This window comes from Chamaea fasciata, unplaced genomic scaffold (assembly GCF_029207755.1).
Source record: "Chamaea fasciata isolate MVZ Bird 193981 ecotype frontalis unplaced genomic scaffold, bChaFas1.0.hap1 SCAF_3, whole genome shotgun sequence".
Classification (NCBI taxonomy): domain Eukaryota; kingdom Metazoa; phylum Chordata; class Aves; order Passeriformes; family Sylviidae; genus Chamaea; species Chamaea fasciata.
In genome coordinates this window covers 93,500,732-93,521,642 of record NW_027094088.1, presented here as the reverse complement: position 1 = coordinate 93,521,642, position 20,911 = coordinate 93,500,732, and the positions used below count along the sequence as shown (strand labels likewise).

The window sequence follows — 20,911 nt, the reverse complement described above, 5'->3', positions numbered from 1 at the left end:
TTTATATTGGAAGAAATTCCTTCCTGACTTTCATGTGTATTGTCTGAGGGTCTCAATGGTGATACTTGCTTATGGTGGTTTTCTGTGACCAATCTTGGGGCCAGGGCAGAGTTTCCCTCCCCTGGAAAGGAGTGGTGAGAAGGGCTCTGAGGCTGTTGGAGCGAAAAGTCCCAAGGAAACACCATTGTTGCCCAGTATACACTAAGGTGATAGAACTTCTGGTAGCAGGTGTGTTAAAAGGGTAGTGTAAAACAGGATTTCTGAGAGTTCAGTGATGTAAGAATTACTGTTTTCATGAGTTTGCTTGAATTTCACAGGGTTTTTTTTTTGAGCTAAAACTGGACCGTACCATGTTAGAGCAAAGAAGATCAAGATGTGTTCAAATAATATTTAAAAGAAATACTGAGAAAGGGGATGCTATAAAACTCCCTCCTCATTAGTTGCTGAGATAATGGATTTGTCATATTTTGTGTATATTATGCTTAGTTTACAAATAAGTCTGTTTGATCTGTGCCCTTTAGGCTGAATGGAGGGGTAACCATAGAAATGAGGACGTAAGAAGCCAGCTGAAATCCAGAATATTTCCGGTGTTGTCCTGGATTTACAGGACATAACCATTCTGTTCTAGTTTGTACATTTATTAGTATAAGATACAGTAAATTGCTGTAAAATTTAATACCTAGTTTTTTTCTTTGTCCAGAATTCATTAAGGGGAAAACACAAATAGTTAAATCTTATTTATTTTTAAACATGTGAACAAGTTGCACTCAGTGCTCAGCATGTTTGCTGGACTTGTAATTGTTGGGAACAAGGAACCTTTGGCGGTGTGTCCAGAAGGACAGTGGGTTCCTGGAGCTGTGTGCATCTGCTGATCCCTGCCTGGGCTGTTGCTGTGGAGGTGAGCTGAGCAAATGAGCAGCTGCATGTCAGCATCTGTTGGAAGTCAGAGGCTTTTCGGTGTTCTAAGTGGTGCTTTTGGGGGGACCCAGTAAGTACTTAAGTGTTGACATTGCTAGACAAAGGTTCAGCCTAGACCAGTGATCCAGGATTTAGGCATCCCTTTGCCTAAGTCATCTGAAGGTTCAGACTAGGAAGTATGTACAATTGCTGCCAAGGTTGAGGAAAAAACATGATCCAAAAAGGAAGTAAAATCCTTTGCTAACTTCTTAACCAGACTTTGTCATCCTGGTAGAAAGATGCTGCTAGAATGATCCAAGACCTAAAAACTCAAGCTTTTGCTCTGGTTGGCTTTCAGCTTTTATTTAGTATGATAGTCAGTTTATGCACCTGAGCTGTATGTTTTCTTTCTGTGGAGGTAGGATCTCATGCTCCCTGTTTTAGATCTCAAGGGTATGTGTGGCTGCCTTCTGCTTCATGGGGTTCCCAATTACTTTTAAAGAGTTTTTGATCCAAGGTATTGGTAGATGATTCAGCAGTTTTATATTGCAAATTAGAATTAAACAGACTGTATTAGAGAAATCCATATACCTCAAACCATTAAACAGCAATTGCTTGAAAGTAAAGGTAATTATTTGGAAGTATAGATATTAATAGTTGATAACTGATAGAAAAAAAAAGTATAGAAGTAAGTAAAAAGCCAGACTGCTCTCGCTGGTGGAATTTTCCTTAAAAATAGTTTTTTTTTCATGAAATTGTTGACTACACGGTCAAAACAACATTTTCTAGAAAATTTTTCTGTCTTTGCTTCATATGTTGTTTGTACCTTATGCTCCGTCCTTGTACTGCCAGAGCTGGATTCTTCATTTTCTCAATGACTTTGTAGTAGTCTGCTGTTTGATTTCTGTTTTATTTTTGCTCTCTGGTTTTCCCATTCGCTGTGTGGGTTGTCCATTTGGCAGCACATTGTAGCTGAGTTCAGCAGGTCGTGTGTGCAGTAGCTGAGGCTGAACTTGGCTGCACAGCCACCATCAGCAAACCTAATCTGCTCAGCTGCCTGGTGGCATTTATACCAATTCTGATGGGTGACCTTGGGGGTGCTAAGGGTTAAGTGTGTTGGTATCCCTTGAATACTGATGGAATGCTAGTAGCCTGTAATATGGATAGGTGCAAAAGCATAGAGAGGGCTCTCTCATGTATTTGTGCAGAATTCCTAGTAACGTCTGTATAGGCTTTCCTTAAGGCACCAGCAGAATTTCTTGGTAAACTTTGTATGTCAGAATGTGCTTATAATGGTGCTGAGGTGGAATAGACACCTCTGGATCAGGCTTGATCTATGCTTCTAGTGGTAGCAGGCAATACCAGTGCCACCAGTGTGCTGAGTATTGAAAGTAAATCGCCACAAAACACTGATTTTATTTCGCTGTCTTTCAGGTTATCTGGTAGCCAGCACTGAAAAGCACAATGAGGCTTTACAAAGGAGTGCAAGTCTGCTGGTGTTGTTCTTGCTTTTCTCTGGACAGCCTGGTTCACGTCTTAATGCTCTTATTTAGACTTTTGATTTTTTGCAACTCAGTTCTTTTAAATTTTAGATAATTAAGACTTAAGTTTTTAGCACTGCGAGTAGTTTGTAAACTTCAGGGTTTTTGCTATTTGTGAATCTCTCCTAACATCCACAGACCTGGACTTTATTTCAAGGAATGCAATCTTTTAGGTATTACGTGTGCTGTTGTTAGCAGGCTCTCTGAAACTTGAGCAGACAGATTCATTATTCTTCTGACTCTGGTTTTGAATTTGTTTTTTATCCAGAAGAACAATATCTGTTGTGCATGCTCAACAACATAATTAGTATGTAGTGTGTGTATTTGCAAAATACTAAAGAAGCATTTGTACTTATCTCTATGTTATTTATTTGCAGGGAAAGCCTGTTAATTCATGTGGTATTGCTTTTGTTTCCATCACTGGAAACACTTTTTGTATGAATGTACACTCTTTAGTTTGGTTGAGGTTTTTTTGTGACTGTTTTCCACAGACACTGTTTATGCTGACGTTGTGGTCATGCTTTGGACGTGTGTGTAATTAGCAGCATGCTTGTACCACAAGGACCTGGGTTCCCTGCAGTGCCAGCTTAGCACAACTGTGAGTGCAAGGGGAATGAAAGTCCTTGGCTCCAGTCTGCTTCCCATGGAAAGGAGTGCTTGCTCGTGTGTTTCTGCATACGCAGTTTTGTCCTAGATGTTTGTTTTCCCCCAGCAAAATGGATACTTTCCACCCATGTGATTGTGTGAGGAGGTGATGTATGGATGCCAGTGGTGTGCTGGTGGATGTGCTGTGTGACTGGGAAGTGTCAGTGAAGGGCAGTGCTGGCAGAAGCACTTGCTAGTTCAGTTCAGCCTCTTTCCTGCAGGGTCTCTCCTGCCCTGCACCTTGCCGCTCTCCCTGCTGGTGCAGGTGCAGGTGTCCTATGAGGAAAGGCAGAAGAGCGATGTGTCAGCTAAGTACCAGAGTATTCTTTTTAAATAAAGAATATTTAACTGCAGTTTTCTCTCCTGGAACTGAAGGATTAGTGGTCACATGAGTGGGTTGAAAATACCTCGTTTTTTTCTAGCTGTTGGAATGCAACCTAAGTAGTGCTTTCAAGGTGGGAGAAGAAAGAGGCTGTCCACTGCTGACCAAGTTTCTTGAAACTTGTCTTCAAGTTCGTGCTGAATATGAGGCAGCTGTTGTTTTACAAAGTTGGCCAAATCTGGAAGCTTCTGCAGGCATGAGTGTTTCCTAGCACAAGGTTCACAATCCTGACAGACACCAAGCCTCTGCTACAAAATCCCTTCTGAAATAAAACGGGAACAGCTTGAGATCCCATTTATCCCGGAGCAGAGTCAGCAGGGTGTGTTCGGCCCCAAATGGTTAGCTTTACAAAATTAATGGTAACTTTAAAAATTGAGTAATTTCCTGGTATCTGTATGCTTGCAGTACTTATTTCTGTTGTACACTTCCATAAGTAGCTCAGCAGATTTTAACGGTCTAGAAATACAGGGAGGGGATCTGTAAAGGGAAGGGTAAAGGGAAGGGTATCTCCTCAGAGAAATCTCTGGAATGTATCAAGGACGAATAATAAACATTTAGATTGCTATGTCTGGCAGTTTGTTTTGACTTGTAACCTGTGTGAGTTAGCAAATTTTATAATATCTAAAAATATTCTGGGATAATAACATTTTAATTTATTTTTTTTTTTTACTAAAAAGTTTTGTGTATTTCAAGATACTCAAGTATTTGTAGAAAGTTGAAACATTTGGAGAATTCGTTTAAAAGGAAGTAGGTCTTTGCAGTCCTAAATGTCTGGTTGCAATCCAAAATAATGAACAAAAAAGAAAAATGTTTCAAAATTGCATGTTGGAATAAGACCAGGCAACTCCTGCCAGTGTGTTTTAGGTTCAATTGTATCCAATTGTTATTCATATTTTTTCACAAATTAGTGATTAGATATGTGCCATTTGAGGCATTGTACACTTATTTCCTTCATCGGTCAAGGTAGAAGCGACTAAAAGTGGTTATTGAGTTCTTTAAATATAATAGATGCATTTCTGCTTTTTGTTCCATAGTGGCCTGTGAACTTAAAAAAAAAAAAAAATACAGCTGATTGCAAAGATGACATTCCTAATTATACAGAAGCCTTCCATTTCTAAAAATATTTTTCAAACCTTAGAACAAAAAGTATTCATATTTATTGGTTGCAGCGTGCCTGGTTATGTCCAGGGCTTCCAGGTTTATTGTTACCGTGCCCCAGACTGCTGAACTGTTTGTGCTTGGGGTTCCATTTAATTCTTCCTTTATCATGGTTTTTCATGGAAGAAAGTTGACTTCTTCAGTTGACTTCTCATGGATTTACGAGATTGCAAGGGGGGACAGACATTTGGGGTGCTTTTATTATTTCCAGTGTATCCGTGTTGTATTCAAAGTGCACTTGATAGTAAGTGTAGAGCTATTTTATCTTACTTCTGTGTCACTAAAATAAACTGTTAAGGAAAACTATTAATGAAGCTTTACTGACTTAATCTGGACTTTAAAATTAATGTCGTTCTTTTAACTCCTTAGCTGTATTAGACTGAACTAGAAATAATTTGAGGATAATGGATAGGAAGGCAAATGGTTCCAAGCATGCTTTGCAATTCACAGAGCAGCCAAACATTTTTTAAATTTGCCTATGCCCCAGCAGGTCTCTGTAAACACAACCTTAGTGAGCTTATTTTTGAAGAAAATTTAAGAAATGTTATTTCACTGGATAACAAAGCACAGAAAAAAATCATAGAACTGTGTGCTGTGCACAGTTTTGAGAACATGTGTTCCTTTTTCTGATTCTAAATTAGCACTTTCATACTTAATTTAACTGGAATACAATGTTTCCATTACATCAGATTTTTTTCCAGTCTTGAAAACTCCAAATAGAAATTTTTAGAAATGTGAGAATTTCCCTGAAGAATTAGAAGACCTCTCAGGGTGGTATTGCCATAAGGTGAACAAGTTCAATCAATTTTTGTATTTTCATTGTTCTGGTTGGCACTCATAAAGCTAAGGATGTGAGCAGTGGTGAAAGGGAAAATTGGATTTGTAGTAACTAATTTTATTATTTGAAGTCATTCCAGACAGACTCTGTCATTCTAAGCATTGTGTGATTATTACTTCAGAAATAAATAGTGCATTTTAAAATTATGATTTTAAAAAAAAGTCCTCTGTTTTTTGCAAGGGAGGGTGCCTTTTAAAATCCCCCCCTCACACACCCACCCACCAGACTCCTCCTCTCCTCTCCCTTTTTTCTTTTTTCTGCAAGTACCATTGCCTCGTGCACTATTTGGCTTTGACCCTTTTGATTTGCATATAAAGGGTAGGAGGAACTGGGGCTATCTTCATGTGCCTGAAATTTTACAAGATCTGTGGTGGTATTTAGTAGCCAGCTTCAGCCTGGGTCTAACTGCTGTCACTCTTCCTAATTGTAGCACTTAAAAAGAGCTTTTGTCTGTGTGTTGTTGTGGCATAACACAAAGAGCTGTGGAAAATAGGTATTTTCTAAACAGGAGTTTGTCTTTTTTTTGTGTGACATAATCTGTGTTTATCTGCAGTTCTGATCGGCTCTTAAGTTGAAGCAAAACGCTCCCATCGTCTTTTTTTTATATACTTTTTCCATCAATTGAAATAGTGTGCCCTTGATATTAAAAGCTTAAAGAAGAATATATCTGTAAATTTAAAAGGCTAAAGTATAAGCCTGCAGAATTAAGCAAATGTAGAAGTGATGCAAAACTGAAATACAGTTTTAAAACTTTCTGAATGGAGGATGTTTGTTTGTCTCCTGTCTACCCTTTCTGATGGACAATGTATTCTTTCTTTTTTTGTCCTTTTTTGTAATCTTAACCCGTTGTCCCATCAGTGGTGTGATTATGAGATCTTTCCAGGCTGTAGTGCCCATTTATCAGGTTCTGTGCCTTGTTTATCTGTGATGCAAAGTAAGTGTTTTGAAATGAATGAAGTGGGCAGTGTTAATAGCCACGACAGAAAAAAATTAAGTGGCACATCCAATTTTTAATTTTTTTTACTCATGTTGAAAAAGCATCTACCCCCTCTTTTGTTTCTTTTCCTCATTACACTGTCAAGCAACAAGTATTACAGTTTAGTCAGATGGATGCTGAATCAGGAAGAATGCCATGTTTGTCTTTAATCACTTGGAAGAGCTCTGAAGAATTTCTTGCATCTTTCAGGAAAAAAAGAGTTGCTAATGGACAAAGCAAAAATGAGAAGCCTGACTTCATACAGAAGAGTTTTTGAAAGGAATTCATCAAAATGAAATTAAATGTCTTGCTGCCTCAGCCATAACACATGACAATAAATGCAGGATAACCCGGGTTTTTTGTTCCTTATCATTTTTGCAATTAGTTCACTTCTTCTCCTGCAGAGAGGCTGCATGAAAGATCATGTTATTTGTGGCTGTGGCAAAATATGCTGGCTCAGCCTGCCTGAAGAAACAGAGGCCTTGGCAGGAATGCTGATTACCATGACAATCTAAGCAGTCTAGATCTTTGGAGTGTTGTGGGTTTTATCATAAAGATAAAAAAAAATTTGTCCTGGATGTAGGATAGCTGATAACATCATCATCATGCCGCAGATCCAATCGTCTTTGCAAGACTTATTTTTCATTTTGTGTTACCTGAGGAAGGAGGGGGGGGAACCATATCACCTTCAGGTAAATTTTTATAATGTACTTGTGTGTTTACATCTTTATCTTTTTTAGGGTATTGTTTCATGCCGTGGGTACATGAAGGGGTTTAAATTTTCATGGGTTTTCCCCAATAGCATGGGGGGAAACTGCCATGTACTTCTTCCTGCTCCTTCTGCAGCCCCGTGTAGAGTGCCAAATCTGTGCTACAGTGTCTTCACAAGCAAAGAGAAAAAAACCCCCAAACCCACCCTAATATTAGGGTGTCATTATGTCAGCCGTTACTTCTTCAGAGGTTCCACATCCTCCCTCCACCAGAATACATATGTGTTTGGTAACAGGGCTAATGCATGTTGCATGAGGCCCTTGGTTTAAAACTGTCTCAATTGGAGTAAGAAAACCAATGTGCTTATCTCTGTTGGAGTGTGTGAACTAAGTTATTGTCACTGGAATTTGCACACTGTTAGAAAAGAATAGACATAGGAGTTTGAGTTAGAAAGGAAAAATGACTTGAAAGTTATAAAGTTGCAATGTCCCTGTGCAAATAAATTCGTCTGTGAAGTTTCCTTGTTTAAAAATTGGCCGTTTAAGTGTTTTTCTAAAAATCTTTTGGTTCATTATGACAAAAGCAAGTGTATTTGCATTATTACTTGTTTATTTCTTTCCAAGTAGTTTCCTTGTTTGCACTAAATGATTTATTGAAAACGGCGTGAGCTTATCAACACATCAGTCAACTTTTGTTCTGTTCCAGTAACCTAAAAATCTAAGGCGTCATTGTGTAAGCTTCATTTGTAATGTGGAGCATTTACTGGTCCCATGAAATCATTCTTGAGAGCAAACAACCAAAGGTGTGTCTTTCTGCACAGTTCTAGAGCACGAACCAAAAGCCACGGGTCCGACTGATGAAGAGGAGGACGAGGGAGAACAGTTTGACTTTGATAGTGGAGATGAGATACCAGAAGCAGACAGGCAAGCCCTTGTGCCACCCATTCCTGGTCCTGGAAATAACATAGAGCACCAAGAGGCTGGTGCTGCAGGTAAGTCAGCCTGTTGGTCTGTATACCTCCACTGGGCTAAATAGTCAGAACTGATCATAAGATGCCTTTTCTTGACAGTGCAATGTAAGTACTTTAACAAGAGTTTTCCATGGTGTTATGGCCTGCCCCTGAGGGTAAGTTCTTCTTAATGGATCTCTTGGAGCTGATTAGAGTGAAATGCCACTGAATGATTGGTGTTTGTAAATACACACATACCGGGTTTTTGTAAATATACACGTATTTTGGAAAAATTTGGTTACAATGGAAGGTGAATATATAGCCATTTTGGTGGTTGTTAAATGTAGTAATATGGAAATATCAAAGCATAAAAATACAAACTGCTTAAGAAAACATATAAGAGAAAAGAAAGGAAGAAAGAAAGGGTAAGAGTAGGAAGATACCTAATCAGGGCCCACGGATCTTTGATGAGACTTGATTGAAGTGACGATTGAAAGTCTTGATCTGTCAGGGGTGGGGGAAAAGCCCACAATATACAAAGCGTGGTGGGTTAATGCACTCTTAGGTTCAGGCGGGAGTGCCCAAGCACTTCCTCTGCGAGGATAAAGCTTTACACTGTCTTTTGATCACGTGCAGTTCTCTGGTGGAGGGTGTCAGAAATGAGTCTGAGGGCTCTTCGGAGGTTATTGACAGTTTATAACCTCTTCTAAGGCAGCTGCCTCTAATGTCAGTAAGCCTACATGTAAATACGACCTTCCCTGGGAGGAGGGCGTGTGTGTAAGGGAGGGCAGTTTGGTGTGATAAAAAGGACCATCCTGTCTACCCAAGGTCTGTCTCTTTCCCGTCTCAGAGCCCAGTTTGTAGTCTGTGGTGGTGATGAGTTCACCCCTTGTCTTACGCAGACCAGAGGTTTGTCATTGCACACCCAAAAACTCACTGCCTTCTCTTTGCAGGCTTGCCAACCTGGCCTCAGCAAAGCATCCAGGCACCTCCAAAAATGGTCAATTTGTTTTGAGTCATAGTCCAGTCTCTCACACATGGAAATACCCTGCAAGTGTTTTGAATATTCCTCCCAGTTACAGTCATGGTAGACCTGATAGGGAAAGTGACCATCACATGTAATTGCTGTGTGGTTTCCCATTCAAGTGTGACTTCCAAACCAATGGATTGGACATAGTCTGAGTGTCAAGCTACGGAAAAACCGTATATCCTTGCTGGTCTTAAGGCACATCGATGGCTTGGGATAAGTTTTTTCACAGCTAAACTTGCTGGTTGCTGAGCTTGAGATGTTGTGCATGAAACTAAGGGGAGTTTGAATCCATGAATTTCATTCATAAACAGAAGTTTTTGCTAAATATTGAAACATTTTTTATGACATATGCAGATGTTCCCAGTGCTGAGGTGTAGTCTGGAAATGGCTGCTCAATTCTGCTCAGATTGCTAACAGCTGATTTTGCTTACTTTGATCCAATCTCTCCTTTTGTAAACAGATTCACTGTGCTTATGGCAATTAAAGAAAACTCTTTGGGTACTGTACAGTTTGACAACCTGGAACTTAAACACTATCCCTGAGCATCTGTTGCTTGCTCACCCTTATTGTGAAGTTGTGCTTACAGTTTAAATCATTTGATCACTTGGGATGCAGTTCTACAATTCCCTTCAGAGGGGCCTGTGGTTCTTCTGTACCTCTCTGTGTCTCAAAAAATACTGGGAACTTTGTATAGCATAAAACAATACATCTTCAAAGAGGAAAACTTGTAAAGTTATTTTATTTCTCTCTTCCTTAACAGACTGTTTTCAGGACTGCTCTTTGAGGAATGTCCCTCCGGTGAACTTTTCTTGTCCTTACGACTAGCCCTAAAATACTGTGTTTGTGTTTGTAAGATTGAAATTTATCTGGAATCCAGATTTTAACCTTTAGGATTTAGACTGTGTTGACTCATGTGCTTATGTCAGTCAAGTTACTGTTTTTCCATGGGCATCTTTGTAACTCATTTTGTTTTGCTTTTGTTGCATTCCTATATTGTCTATAAAATGGTGAGGTTGGCCCTAATGTGTGGGAATTTTGAGTCATAGGTTGTAAGCAACTTGTATAGTAAAGATCAGGTCAGTGTTTAGCATACTTGCAAAGAGCTATTAGAACAGCTTGAACAGGTATGAAAAATAAAACTCTGTATTTTTGTTTCATCTTTCAACTACAGGAGCTGATAATTTAGAAAGCAGTGAGAAGCCACAAACATCAGAACCTGCTGCAGAAGGCACTCCAGCCAAAGTAAATCCCTACTCAGTCATAAATATTTCCCCGATCCAAGATAAGGATCCATCCTCATCACCAGAGCCAAGTCCTCAAGATGAATGTGCAAGTCCCAGCTTGTCGGGTGGATATTCTGTCCCGGTGCCTTGTGGATATGCTGTGCCCTCCAACCTCCCTCTGATACTGCCAGCCTACTCCAGCCCTGTCATCATACGCAGCCTTTCTGTAGATGAGGAAGGTACTGTATTTACACACCTGACTTTATTTGAAGGGGAATCCTTGGTTAAAATCAGGTATATTTCCTGTATATTGAAATACACTCACTCAGTCTGGGTGAGTATGATGAATGCTAACTCCTTTTTAACATAATGAAATAATTTCCAGATTCAGAGTTCAGTGTTCAGGCAAAATGATTTCTTCTCATACCTTTTATTGTTTTTTCTAGATCCTGGCAAAATTCCTCTCCCTTTTGCCTTTTCTGTATGCATTTCTGTTTGTTTATTTTCCAATTCTTGTGGATTTAGAGTTGCTGTGGGATTTTTCCCTTGATGATTTGATGAATTCTCTGTCTTCCAGTACAATTTTGAGACAGAAGAGGAAACTAGAAAGGGAAATAAATATGGATTACTATAGAAACAAGATACCATTTTGTAACTAGACTTGAGAAATTTGACAGCTTAATGTCAAGACACTAGGAAAAGAAAGCTTCTCATATCCTGCCTTTTTACTTTTGTATTCTGAATATACTTTTCTTTAGCTCGGCAGAAATTCTTCTATAATTCCGGCCTTTATTCCAGCCTTTGCTTTTTACCACCATTAGGAATACTGTCAAGTAAAAGCAAATATTTGTGTGTCCTTATTACCTGTACAGGAATTTATGTTTGAGAGACAGAATTAAAGGCATCAGTCATTGTAATTTCTTCCTAACAGCTCTTCTAAATAATGGCTGTTTCTTTGAATTACTTAATTTTCAAAAATGCGTGGTGTGAAGAAACTTCAAATTTTTTTAAACATGCGTAAGAATAAAACTATTGTAAAGGAGATTATTCTTTAGCAATGAACTAGTAAAAGCAGTTTCTTATGCTAAAATGTGCCATTTGAGCCAAACTGACTTGTTATTGCGAGCATTTTTTTTTCTACTTGGCAGGTACACAGTCAGCAACTGAAGAATGTCATTATAATTCTGTGAACTTGGAGGACCCTCAGAATAGGTAATGATTTGTAAAACCTTAATTCCTAAGAAAGCTTGCATTTGATAAGTATTTTATTTTCTTTATGGGATGCTTCCATGTTGGTTGGTTTGGTTTTTTCCCTTTCTTAGTCCTGTAATTCTGATTGTGTACTAAAATCAGCACCGGTGTGTGTAACTATGCATGAGATTTTTTTAAGACACTGGGTTGAATTTTTATAGAGTGATGGCAATGTCAGCTGCATCAGATTGCTGGAGATTTTGTCTAGCCTGCTGCTTTCAGCAGGACCACTGCCAATACTCCATCAGATCAACCATGGCCTTGTAGGCTGAGCCTTGCCTGCTGAGCCTTCAAACCCTCCAAGGATGGAGGTGCTGCAGCTTCCCCGAGCAGTCTTCCCTGCTGTGCTACCTTCCCTTCCACCCTTTGCCCTCCCTACCTCCCCAAATGTCCTAAACAAATCTTCCAGTGATCAGTCTGTTGACCATCCCCCCTTTGGCATTAAAAAAAAGACCCCAAAACAAACAAACAAAAAAAAAATCCAAAAAAAAAAAAATCCACAAAAACCCCCCCTGATACCATCACCTCTGTAGTTCTCTTTTGGATACTTGTAGCTGCTCTTGGATCACCCCATAACATCCTTTTCACCAATCTAAATTATATCCATATTTTTTATCTCCTTCCTTGTAAACCATGTGCTTTAGTCCCTGACTTTGGGTTCTCTGCATCTTTCTAGAGGTAGCTTCAATTTCTCCACAGCTCTCTAGCAAGGCAGTGTTAGGAAGCCAAAATTGGATGTGCTGCTACAGGTTCAGCCTCACTGGCACCAGGTAGAGGAGGAAAACAGCTTTGCTTGATGGCTCCTGATGTAACCCAGAATGTCTTTAGTCCTACTTACCATGAAAAAGAAGCTCTCACTTCACTGTTTCTGAGAGAATTTCCTGTGTTCTGGTAGATGAACTCAAAAGTGGAGTATTTTTTAAGATTGTAAAGAATGTGTTTTCAATTTTCTGACTAAAATTGTCAGACTAATAAATAGGATGGATTATTCATCACCTAACTACATACTGAAGCAACATTTTTGAGTAATCAGCAGCCTTGGAGTAGAAACTAGAAGGCAGAAAGATATTTACTGTCTTGTCTTCATGGGTGCTTAAAAACATTGTGGTGTAACTTTTACTTCTTTTATTTTATGTTATGGCCTCTTTTTCAAGTGAAGATAACGAGACCAAGAGAGAGGATGATGCCCTGGCCAAATGGGTTGCAGATCCTGCAAATACAGCATGGATGGAAAGTAAGTAGCAGTGAGGACTGAAGTACAGCTGTGGAAGGTGGTTAGTTTCAAGCTGTAATCAGCAGTGTGTGTGTGTCTATGTGCACAAGCAGATTTTATGGGAATGTCCGTGTTCACTTTTGCTGTGTGTTTTTAGATAGGTTTACAGAACCAAGCTGTACCAGTTAGAACATTTGACAGTGTGATGAAGTTGAATTTTAGAATAAAGTTAACATTCACTTTTCCTCCTTTTGGAGTCTGTAGAATCGTGTTATGGAAGTCATTTGGCTCCATCAGTGCACGTGCAGTGGAGATAAGCTCCAGTTCAGAGTCTGATTTGCGACTGTATTTGAAATTGCTCTTCCAGTGTAGTAGTTGGCAAATAAATACTTGGAGGAGGTGGAAGGGAAGGAATTGCCACTCTCTTGGTGTGTGCTGTTGATTCTTGGCTGGTAGCTGCATTTTAAACCAGAACAGAGACTGTGTGGTTTGAGGACAGGTTATCCTGCCTGTTCTGAGCTGTTCCCACTGGGCTGGAGATTCATCTTACATATTTCATGAAGTAACTGAAGAATTTCCGTTGACATTCTGTCTCTTAATGGACTATAATAATCATTACATTGTTTAGTTTTGGTTCTTTTTAAAAACTCAATTTCAGCTTTTCTACAGCTATTCAGTAAGGCAATGAGCAGCCTTCAGCAGGCACAGAACATCCCATACTTCTGTAAGAAGGAGGGAGAAATACCGGCTTTTGAAGTGGAGTTTTTGTTTTCAGGCTACCAAATGTCATAAGTAATGTAGATAAAACTTAAATGTCACAAATACCATATACTACTTTGTTCATTATTACAATATTTGAATGACTAGATGTGCAAGCAAAATGCTATTGGTGAGTGAGTCATACCTCCAATGTATTCATATATGCCAATATAACAAAAATTCTTTAAAATAGATTAGAATATTTTAGTTGGAGAGGACCTACAACATATCAACTGCCTGACCATTTCAGGGCTGCCCAAAAGCTAAAGCCATGTTAAGGGCTTTGTCCAAATGCCTCTTAAACACTTGGTCCCATTCAAATTTTAGGAAATTTCTAATTTGTTTTTTTTTTTCTGCCTTGGTTTTAGACCCGGATGAGGTAATTTATGATGATGTGCCAAGAGAAGATTCAGACTCTGAACCAGGTTTGAGGTCTTTGTAATGCTGAAAGCAATGTAAAACAGAATTATGTGCATGTGTACTAAACAGATACGTTCGTTAAGTACCTAAAATATATGTAAATAGAATTAACATTGTGCCAATAATTGTCAATAGGTCTTAAAAAGTTCAGAATTATACTAACACTTAGGAGACTATCTCAGCAGTTTTCCTATACTGCTCTTCTCAGAAGCTTAATTCTGCTTTGTTTTATAGATACTGTTCCAAAAGCTTGAGTGTTCTCTGCATATTAGAGAATTACAGTGTTGGGTGTTGTAGCTGTAGTGTCCTCAACAAGGCAAGATAGTTAGGAAAAGGGTGTTCTAAATAGTTAAATGATGTATAATAATGTATCATTGTTACTGTGAATGATGGAGTTAGGGTTCAAGAAGCATATTTCATTGAGTTCTTGCTCAGGTTTGTTTTGCAGTTTTTGGGTGTAGTGAAGTCTGCTTAAAGATTAGTTGCTACTGACTGATTTTGTGTTCAAGTGAATTGGCTTATTGGGAGCTCAGCAACTTACACGTCATGGCTCTCAGAGGATGTAGGTGTTTGATACTGAAATTGTTAATGGATCAAGAAAACACTTAAGCTTTCTTGTGTGAAAACCACATTAATCTTTAAAGCTGTAACCGTTTCATTTCTTGTCCTTAGTAGTTCAAGCAAGGTGTTTTACAGATTACCTACTGAATTTTTTTTTTTCATTTATTATTGGAAAGTACCGTGTTACATTTGTGACTTGAATGCTTATTTTACTGGAAGTTCCCTCAGTGCTACTTTGAGCAGAGTCATCTTTGTGCTGTTGCTGATCAGCCAGGAAACATGTACACCAGGCCCAGGTGGCTGAGCTAGGTGGGATATAGGATATGGAGCAAAGCTCTGCTGAGCATATTGGTCAAAATCTTTAGCTTAACCCCTAAGACATTGATTAAAATTTTGATTTTCACTTTTTCCCCAAAGGCATTGAAAGATTCTGAGGAAACAGGTAGTAAGGGAAGTTTCAGCTTTATACGTTCGTGATCTTGATGTTTATTATTTGTATATTTTGTCATGGAGATGCAACTGTTCCAAAAAAGGTTTCAGTCAGACAATCTACTTTAGTGCATGGACAAGATAAATTCACCCAGTCATGGGGTAAATCCTGCCCCAAAGCTGACAGCACAGGAGTTAGTTTAGCATAAGTCTTGATTTATTTTGATTTACTGTGATGGCTTTTTAAAATTACACATTGTGCTAGGTTACCACTAAGATGTCTTCTTCAGTAGCAATATTTTAAGGAGAGCCTTGATATGTGTGGGGATTTAAATTTTTTTTAAAAAAAAATCTGAATCTTCCAAATTTGACTAGAATCCTCTAATGTTAGTTATGAAGAATTTAATTATTGTTAATATTAAAATTCAGGGTTTAGATGGATGTGTAAAGTGTGCCAGCTTTTCTTTTGAGAACATATTTTTTCTCTGTTTAAATGAAATGTCAATCTTAAAATAAAAGCACAGCTGCTGTTTCCTGAATTTAATAGGAGACATTTAATTGTAAATGCTGCATCATAACCTCTGACAATAGAGATTCCTGGCAGAAGTGTTGTAGCATGACGAGTGTCCACACTTTTCTACTTGTAATGACAAATGATGCTGCAGGTAGAGTGCATTCCTGTTTCCTGATAAGCAATTGGCTCTAAATTTTCCATTTTATTTTGAGTAAGTTTTATGTTCCTGACATGTGTGCCAATGGAAAGACCTTTGTCTCTAATAGGAGGCACTTCGGTCACCCTTTGCAATGTAGATTTGAAAAGGTTATATCTTGAAAAGGTTAATACTTCAAGTTTTTAGAGTCAACTATGAGCAAGGTAACTGCCAGGTGTGGGAGACTTCCAGTGGCTGGTGGAGTCATAAAACATCATTGTGTAACACCTTTCTTGCTACTTTGGTCTGATCTGTTCTGCTGGAAGTAGTGACATTTTCATTTGATTCTTGCCGTGTTTTAGCGTTTTGCATTTGAGCTGATGTCCCTAGGGACAAATGGCAAGCTTACAAACAGAAAGATTATGCTTCTCAGTGCAGATGTGCATTCACAGCTATAGTTTAAACTTCCTTTGAAGTTCCAAATCATTTTGTGGGATTTGGACATAGCAGTGTCCCTTGATTAGCACATGTTTCTAAAAGGATCGTGGTGTGGACCCATAACACTGTCCTTTTTTGGTACTCTGTTTCAACAAAGACAATCCACTTTGGCTATTTGAATATTGGATTTAATTCAGAAATTTTAATATGCATACAAAAGTCTGTACTGTTCTTTATAGCATATCCTGAACAAGTTTTTTGGTGTTTGAACAAACATACATTTCAGTGTAGCTTTTTTATTTTGGTTTAATTCTTGCAGAGGAAATGATTTATGATGATGTTGAAAATGGTGATGATGGCGGAAACAGCTCACTGGAATATGGGTGGAGTTCAAGTGAGTTTGAAAGCTATGAAGAGCAGAGTGATTCTGAGTGTAAAAATGGAATTCCCAGCTCCTTTTTGCGAGGCAACCACAAGAGACATGTATGTATCCTGCAGTGCTGCTCAGTCATTGAAGTTATCCAGGTTTCCAACACTTGCCTTTCTCACCTGTATTTCTTTTTTTCTTCAATTCAAATGCTAACAGCATCTTTTTAAAGGAGATACGAATCAGTGTAGAAGTGACAGTATATAAAATGTAAAAGGGAAAAGAAGAGGCGAAAATATTAAACAGAAACTTCTTTAAAAATTTAAAAACTCGAATTGGATAAAAATGAGATTATTTTTGCTTATGGGCAGTTCCTCACCTCTTATTTTGCAGTTGATGGATTAGTCTAAGTGGTAAATAAGTGTAGAAAATAATGTGAAGAATAAATGGGTACAAGCCTGACAAGAATTGAAGGTTTGAGATCTTTAGGTGCTCAAAAGTCACAGAACTCTTCACCACTTCTTCCCTAGATTTCTGTCTTAGATCTGCAGTTTGCTTGTTTGGAAGTGACTGAGCTTAAAAAACTCCTGAAAGTAAAAGATTTCCGTAATCAAAAGGAATTCTACCTCTTAGGAGAGAAGAGAGGTGGCATGATTAAAATGGTCCATGTGTGGCACTTCTCGGGTCTAGTACCTTTGGCACCATCTGTTCTGCGGGAGGCAGGAAGACACAGGTGAAACAGGTGACACAAGTGGCACAGGTGCCTGTCCTCACTACATCTCTTCCATTACATAGGGAGAGAGGCCCCAGGCTCTTGCCTTCTCTTTGCCTTGGCTCCTCTACTTCTGACCTTCTGCACCCTCTTTGTGAGAGGCTCCCCAGTGTGTGCTGACTAGGGGCAGACCCCCAGGAGCTGCTTGGCAGCTGTGTGTTGTGAGCTCCCTCAGCACCCTGTGGCTGGAATATGCAGGGTGTTATTTCAGACAGGGTGTTACTTCACAGGACCTTTATTTTCATTTTGCAGGTTTCTTAACTTGATGAGAATAAAAGCCTTGCAGTCTCTGTTTCCCTCCAGTACATGTTATCTGCACTCCCCTCACCTCCATCCTTGCTGCCCGTCTTTTGGAAATCAGGGAGTGAGCAATTAACTGCAAGACTTGAGCCCACCCAAATCCGCACTTTGTAAGCTGAGTGCTTGTCCTCTGTTTTTGTCTTGGTTTTGTGCTGACTAGAATGATTTTAAGCTGTTGCAGCTGTTTGTTTGGGAGTTTTTTTTTAACAAGACTGAAAAAACTGAGTTTGATTATTTTTTTTTGTTCTAAATACCGTGGAAGAGACTAGGAAATTACTTTGCATGTGAGTGTGGAAGCCTTAACATAACTGCTGGCTTATTCTTTTTATTTTTTAAATCTTCTCTTGCTATCTCTAGCTTCAGCTTTGGCCATAGTCAGAAGAATCTATTTACATATGTGAACAAAGCAAAGGTTTAAAACCATTTTTTTTGAGCTCTTGAAAGTATACTTTGATCTGTCATGGAAAACTGTTGGCACTGGTTGAATGTGATTGTACCAGGATCAGGCACAGAGTATCTGAGCAGAAGACTGAGGAGTGATGACAGAAGAGGGGTGTGCCCTTTGGTACTGCCCTGCAGGTGGCTTTTTCAGGCCTGTGACAAAAGGTTTGGGATTGCCTTGTGAGGATGGGTGTGAGAAGGTGAGGAGCACTCAAGCTGGCAGATTGAAAAGTCAGAGCGGCTCCTGCACCTGAATGGGTTGCTGGGAGATGGAGAAATTGGGAAATTAGGGAAGGGTTTTGGCAGAGAGTGAGGAAAGAAACGTTTTTAGGACAGCTGAAAAAGAGTCTGCAACAAACAACCAAGAAAACAACAAAAAAAAACCCACCCGAAAAACCAACCCCAGCCTTCCCTGCACTGGCACTTCAACACGGGCAGACACTACTCTTCTTTATGTACCTTTTCTCTGTATCCATTCCCTGCAGTAACACTCACTTCTCCTCAAGTCTTGTGATGGATATTACGGTATATTCTCAGTATACATCACCTTCTGTAGCCTTTCAAAGCCTGTGAAGGACTTGCCCTACTTAAAATTTTAGTGTTAGTTGAAAAGTATGGAAAGGTTGGGGGTGGAATTTTTAATTTTAAGTGCTGATATGACTTCCCTCAAAGTCATCTTTTCATTATGTTTCTTATTATTCTATTTATTTACTAATTTATTTTAAGAAGGGAAGGCTTTTGTGCTGTTAAATATTTCTTGTCTGTGAACCAGATGCTCTTCTTCATTATTCTGCTGTAATGCCAGAATCATCATGTTAGAGGTAATTGCATCCTGACCCAGCCTAGTGGAGCTACCTGCTGGGCCTGTCACTTTGTTTTCAATTCAGTATGCCTTCTCTTTCCTGAGGCTTTGATCTCTTGCCAAATAACTCTGTTGATATCAAGCTGAGGGGTTTTCCACTGGACTTCTATTATGGGGCACACCAAATAGTTTCCTCTTTTTTTTTTTTCTTTTCTGGTTGCATTTTAACCTCTTTTGTCTATCTTTGTCAAAATGTTTGACAAATGGTATACTAGAGCATTCCTTTCTCTGTGATAGTTTCCCTACATTGCAAACAAACATATTCATATATGAGATGGTTACACCCAAGTTCATACAATGAGGCTATGATGCATGTGGAACCTACAAGAACATGAATCCTGTTAGTGTCTCCTTACCTGACCCACTACCCTGTCAATTTCCATATTCTCAGGTGCCAGCAATCTCCACAGGTTCTTCAGTCTCTGAGTTTTCTTCTGAGATTCACTGTTTTGAAGGGTAGTCTGAAATCCAGACTAGGGTTTGTGCTCCAGTGAAAAATGCTTATGGTTAAAGCTGATGTATTGTTTCAGTGTGATTTTTAAGAGATAGGCACAATACAATATATGTAACAATATAGTTACCTTAGTCTAAGTGGCTTTGCCCCTGTCTTTACAGAAAAACACCTGGTGGAGTTCAGCAGTGCCCAGGAGCGATGGTCCCTTCCTCGGACTGGAGCTTCACTCAGTGATAGTGTTCCCTCAGTGATAGTTTTCCCTCAGTGATAGTTTAGTTTTCCCTTAGTTGTCTTTGTATCAGTAGATAGATGGGGCAATGTGCATGATTTATGTGAGTGCTTTAGCATGAAGTTTTCACTACTTTTTGAAAAGATTGTGTCTTTTTATGCACTGTAGCTTTCTCATGACCTAACGCGTTTAAAGGAGCATTATGAAAAAAAGATGAAAGATTTGATGTCAAACACTGTGGGAGCAGTAGAGATTCAGCAACTAAAGCAAAAACATGAGCTGAAGGTAGTGTAGCTGATTTTTGTAACTAGCTACATTTAAATAATTGCTTTTCCAACACAGACAATGTTGCCTTTTATTAATAGCTTGAAAAAGTAGACAATAATTTGTATGAAATAAATTCTGAATGTGCTGAATTTTTATTGTGCAGTCTTAAATTAAAGACTATAATATTGCTGTAGTCTTAAAAATACTTGGTCAAGGACCTTTTCTCATGCTTACTTTAAATGTTAACAGTCTCAGAAAATGAAATAGGGCATTGTCCTTCCCTGCTGACTGGTGCCTTTACCCCAGAGTGTGAGGCAGGGGTACAACCCTAGTGCCTCTCTGAGACCTTGACTCCATGGGGCTAGACTAGCCCTAGCTCTGCAGCCACAGAGGATCAAATTGGGAATCTCCCTGCTCTCCATTCGGAGTGGAGCTGGTATGAAAAAAATGAGTTTTTGCTGAAAGCTTCAATCTCAGACCCAGAAATTGCCTGATTGCAGTAACACAGCTTTGTTTGTGTTCTGACAGTAGTGGGGATTTTTTGTTGTGGTGATATTTGGGAAGAATAAGTACAAAGCATGGTATTTTAATAAACATTTTCCAGCAAAGTGAAAATTGTTTGGGGTTTTTTGGTGTTGTTTTTTTTTTTCCATAAAATTTCATTTGGCTGTAGTAGTGTACTGTAAGATTATGGCATTCTTAATTAAATCAATGTATTTCTTCAATGAATGAAGTTATTAGTTGTAACTTTTTCCTTCATAAAAAATTTCCTTCCTTCCTTTCCTTAAACAGTGTTTGTTTAAGAATATAGTTAATATATAACTGAGTCTAGGGGATTATCATTAGGTCAGAAATATTTTGGAAGAGTTATTGGGACACTCAAAGATGGACAAGACTTCTGGCTGTTAATGACCTGTGAGTAGTAGGTATTTGTTCCGTAAGATTTGAGAGTATTTAATAAAGTTTCTGTTTGAGTGCAGAAGGGTTCTTAAGCATTTCTGCTCTTTTAGACTTGCATACAGTATTTCCATTAAGGAAGTCCTTGTCTCCAATTTTTATTTTATTTTGAAATACAGGAGCTCGGCTCTGAGCTTTCATGGTTCTCTCTACTTACTATATATTCGTTTGACTTTGAACAATATTGATAG

General features: G+C 38.8%; 1 protein-coding gene across 3 annotated transcripts in view; it reads left to right on the top strand.

The window, feature by feature from the left end:
* Positions 1–20,911, top strand: part of ARHGEF10 (Rho guanine nucleotide exchange factor 10) — a 108,451-nt gene that overhangs the window by 20,338 nt on the left and 67,202 nt on the right. For 2 of the 3 annotated variants that reach the window (XM_066179817.1, XM_066179816.1), the window contains exons 3-9: positions 7,969–8,139; positions 10,299–10,589; positions 11,499–11,562; positions 12,756–12,835; positions 13,942–13,998; positions 16,391–16,554; positions 19,665–19,781. In XM_066179817.1, the coding sequence (XP_066035914.1) occupies positions 7,969–8,139; positions 10,299–10,589; positions 11,499–11,562; positions 12,756–12,835; positions 13,942–13,998; positions 16,391–16,554; positions 19,665–19,781 (944 nt within the window). The remainder of the gene's footprint in view (positions 1–7,968; positions 8,140–10,298; positions 10,590–11,498; positions 11,563–12,755; positions 12,836–13,941; positions 13,999–16,390; positions 16,555–19,664; positions 19,782–20,911) is intronic. The other variant, XM_066179818.1, reaches the window with a different exon arrangement.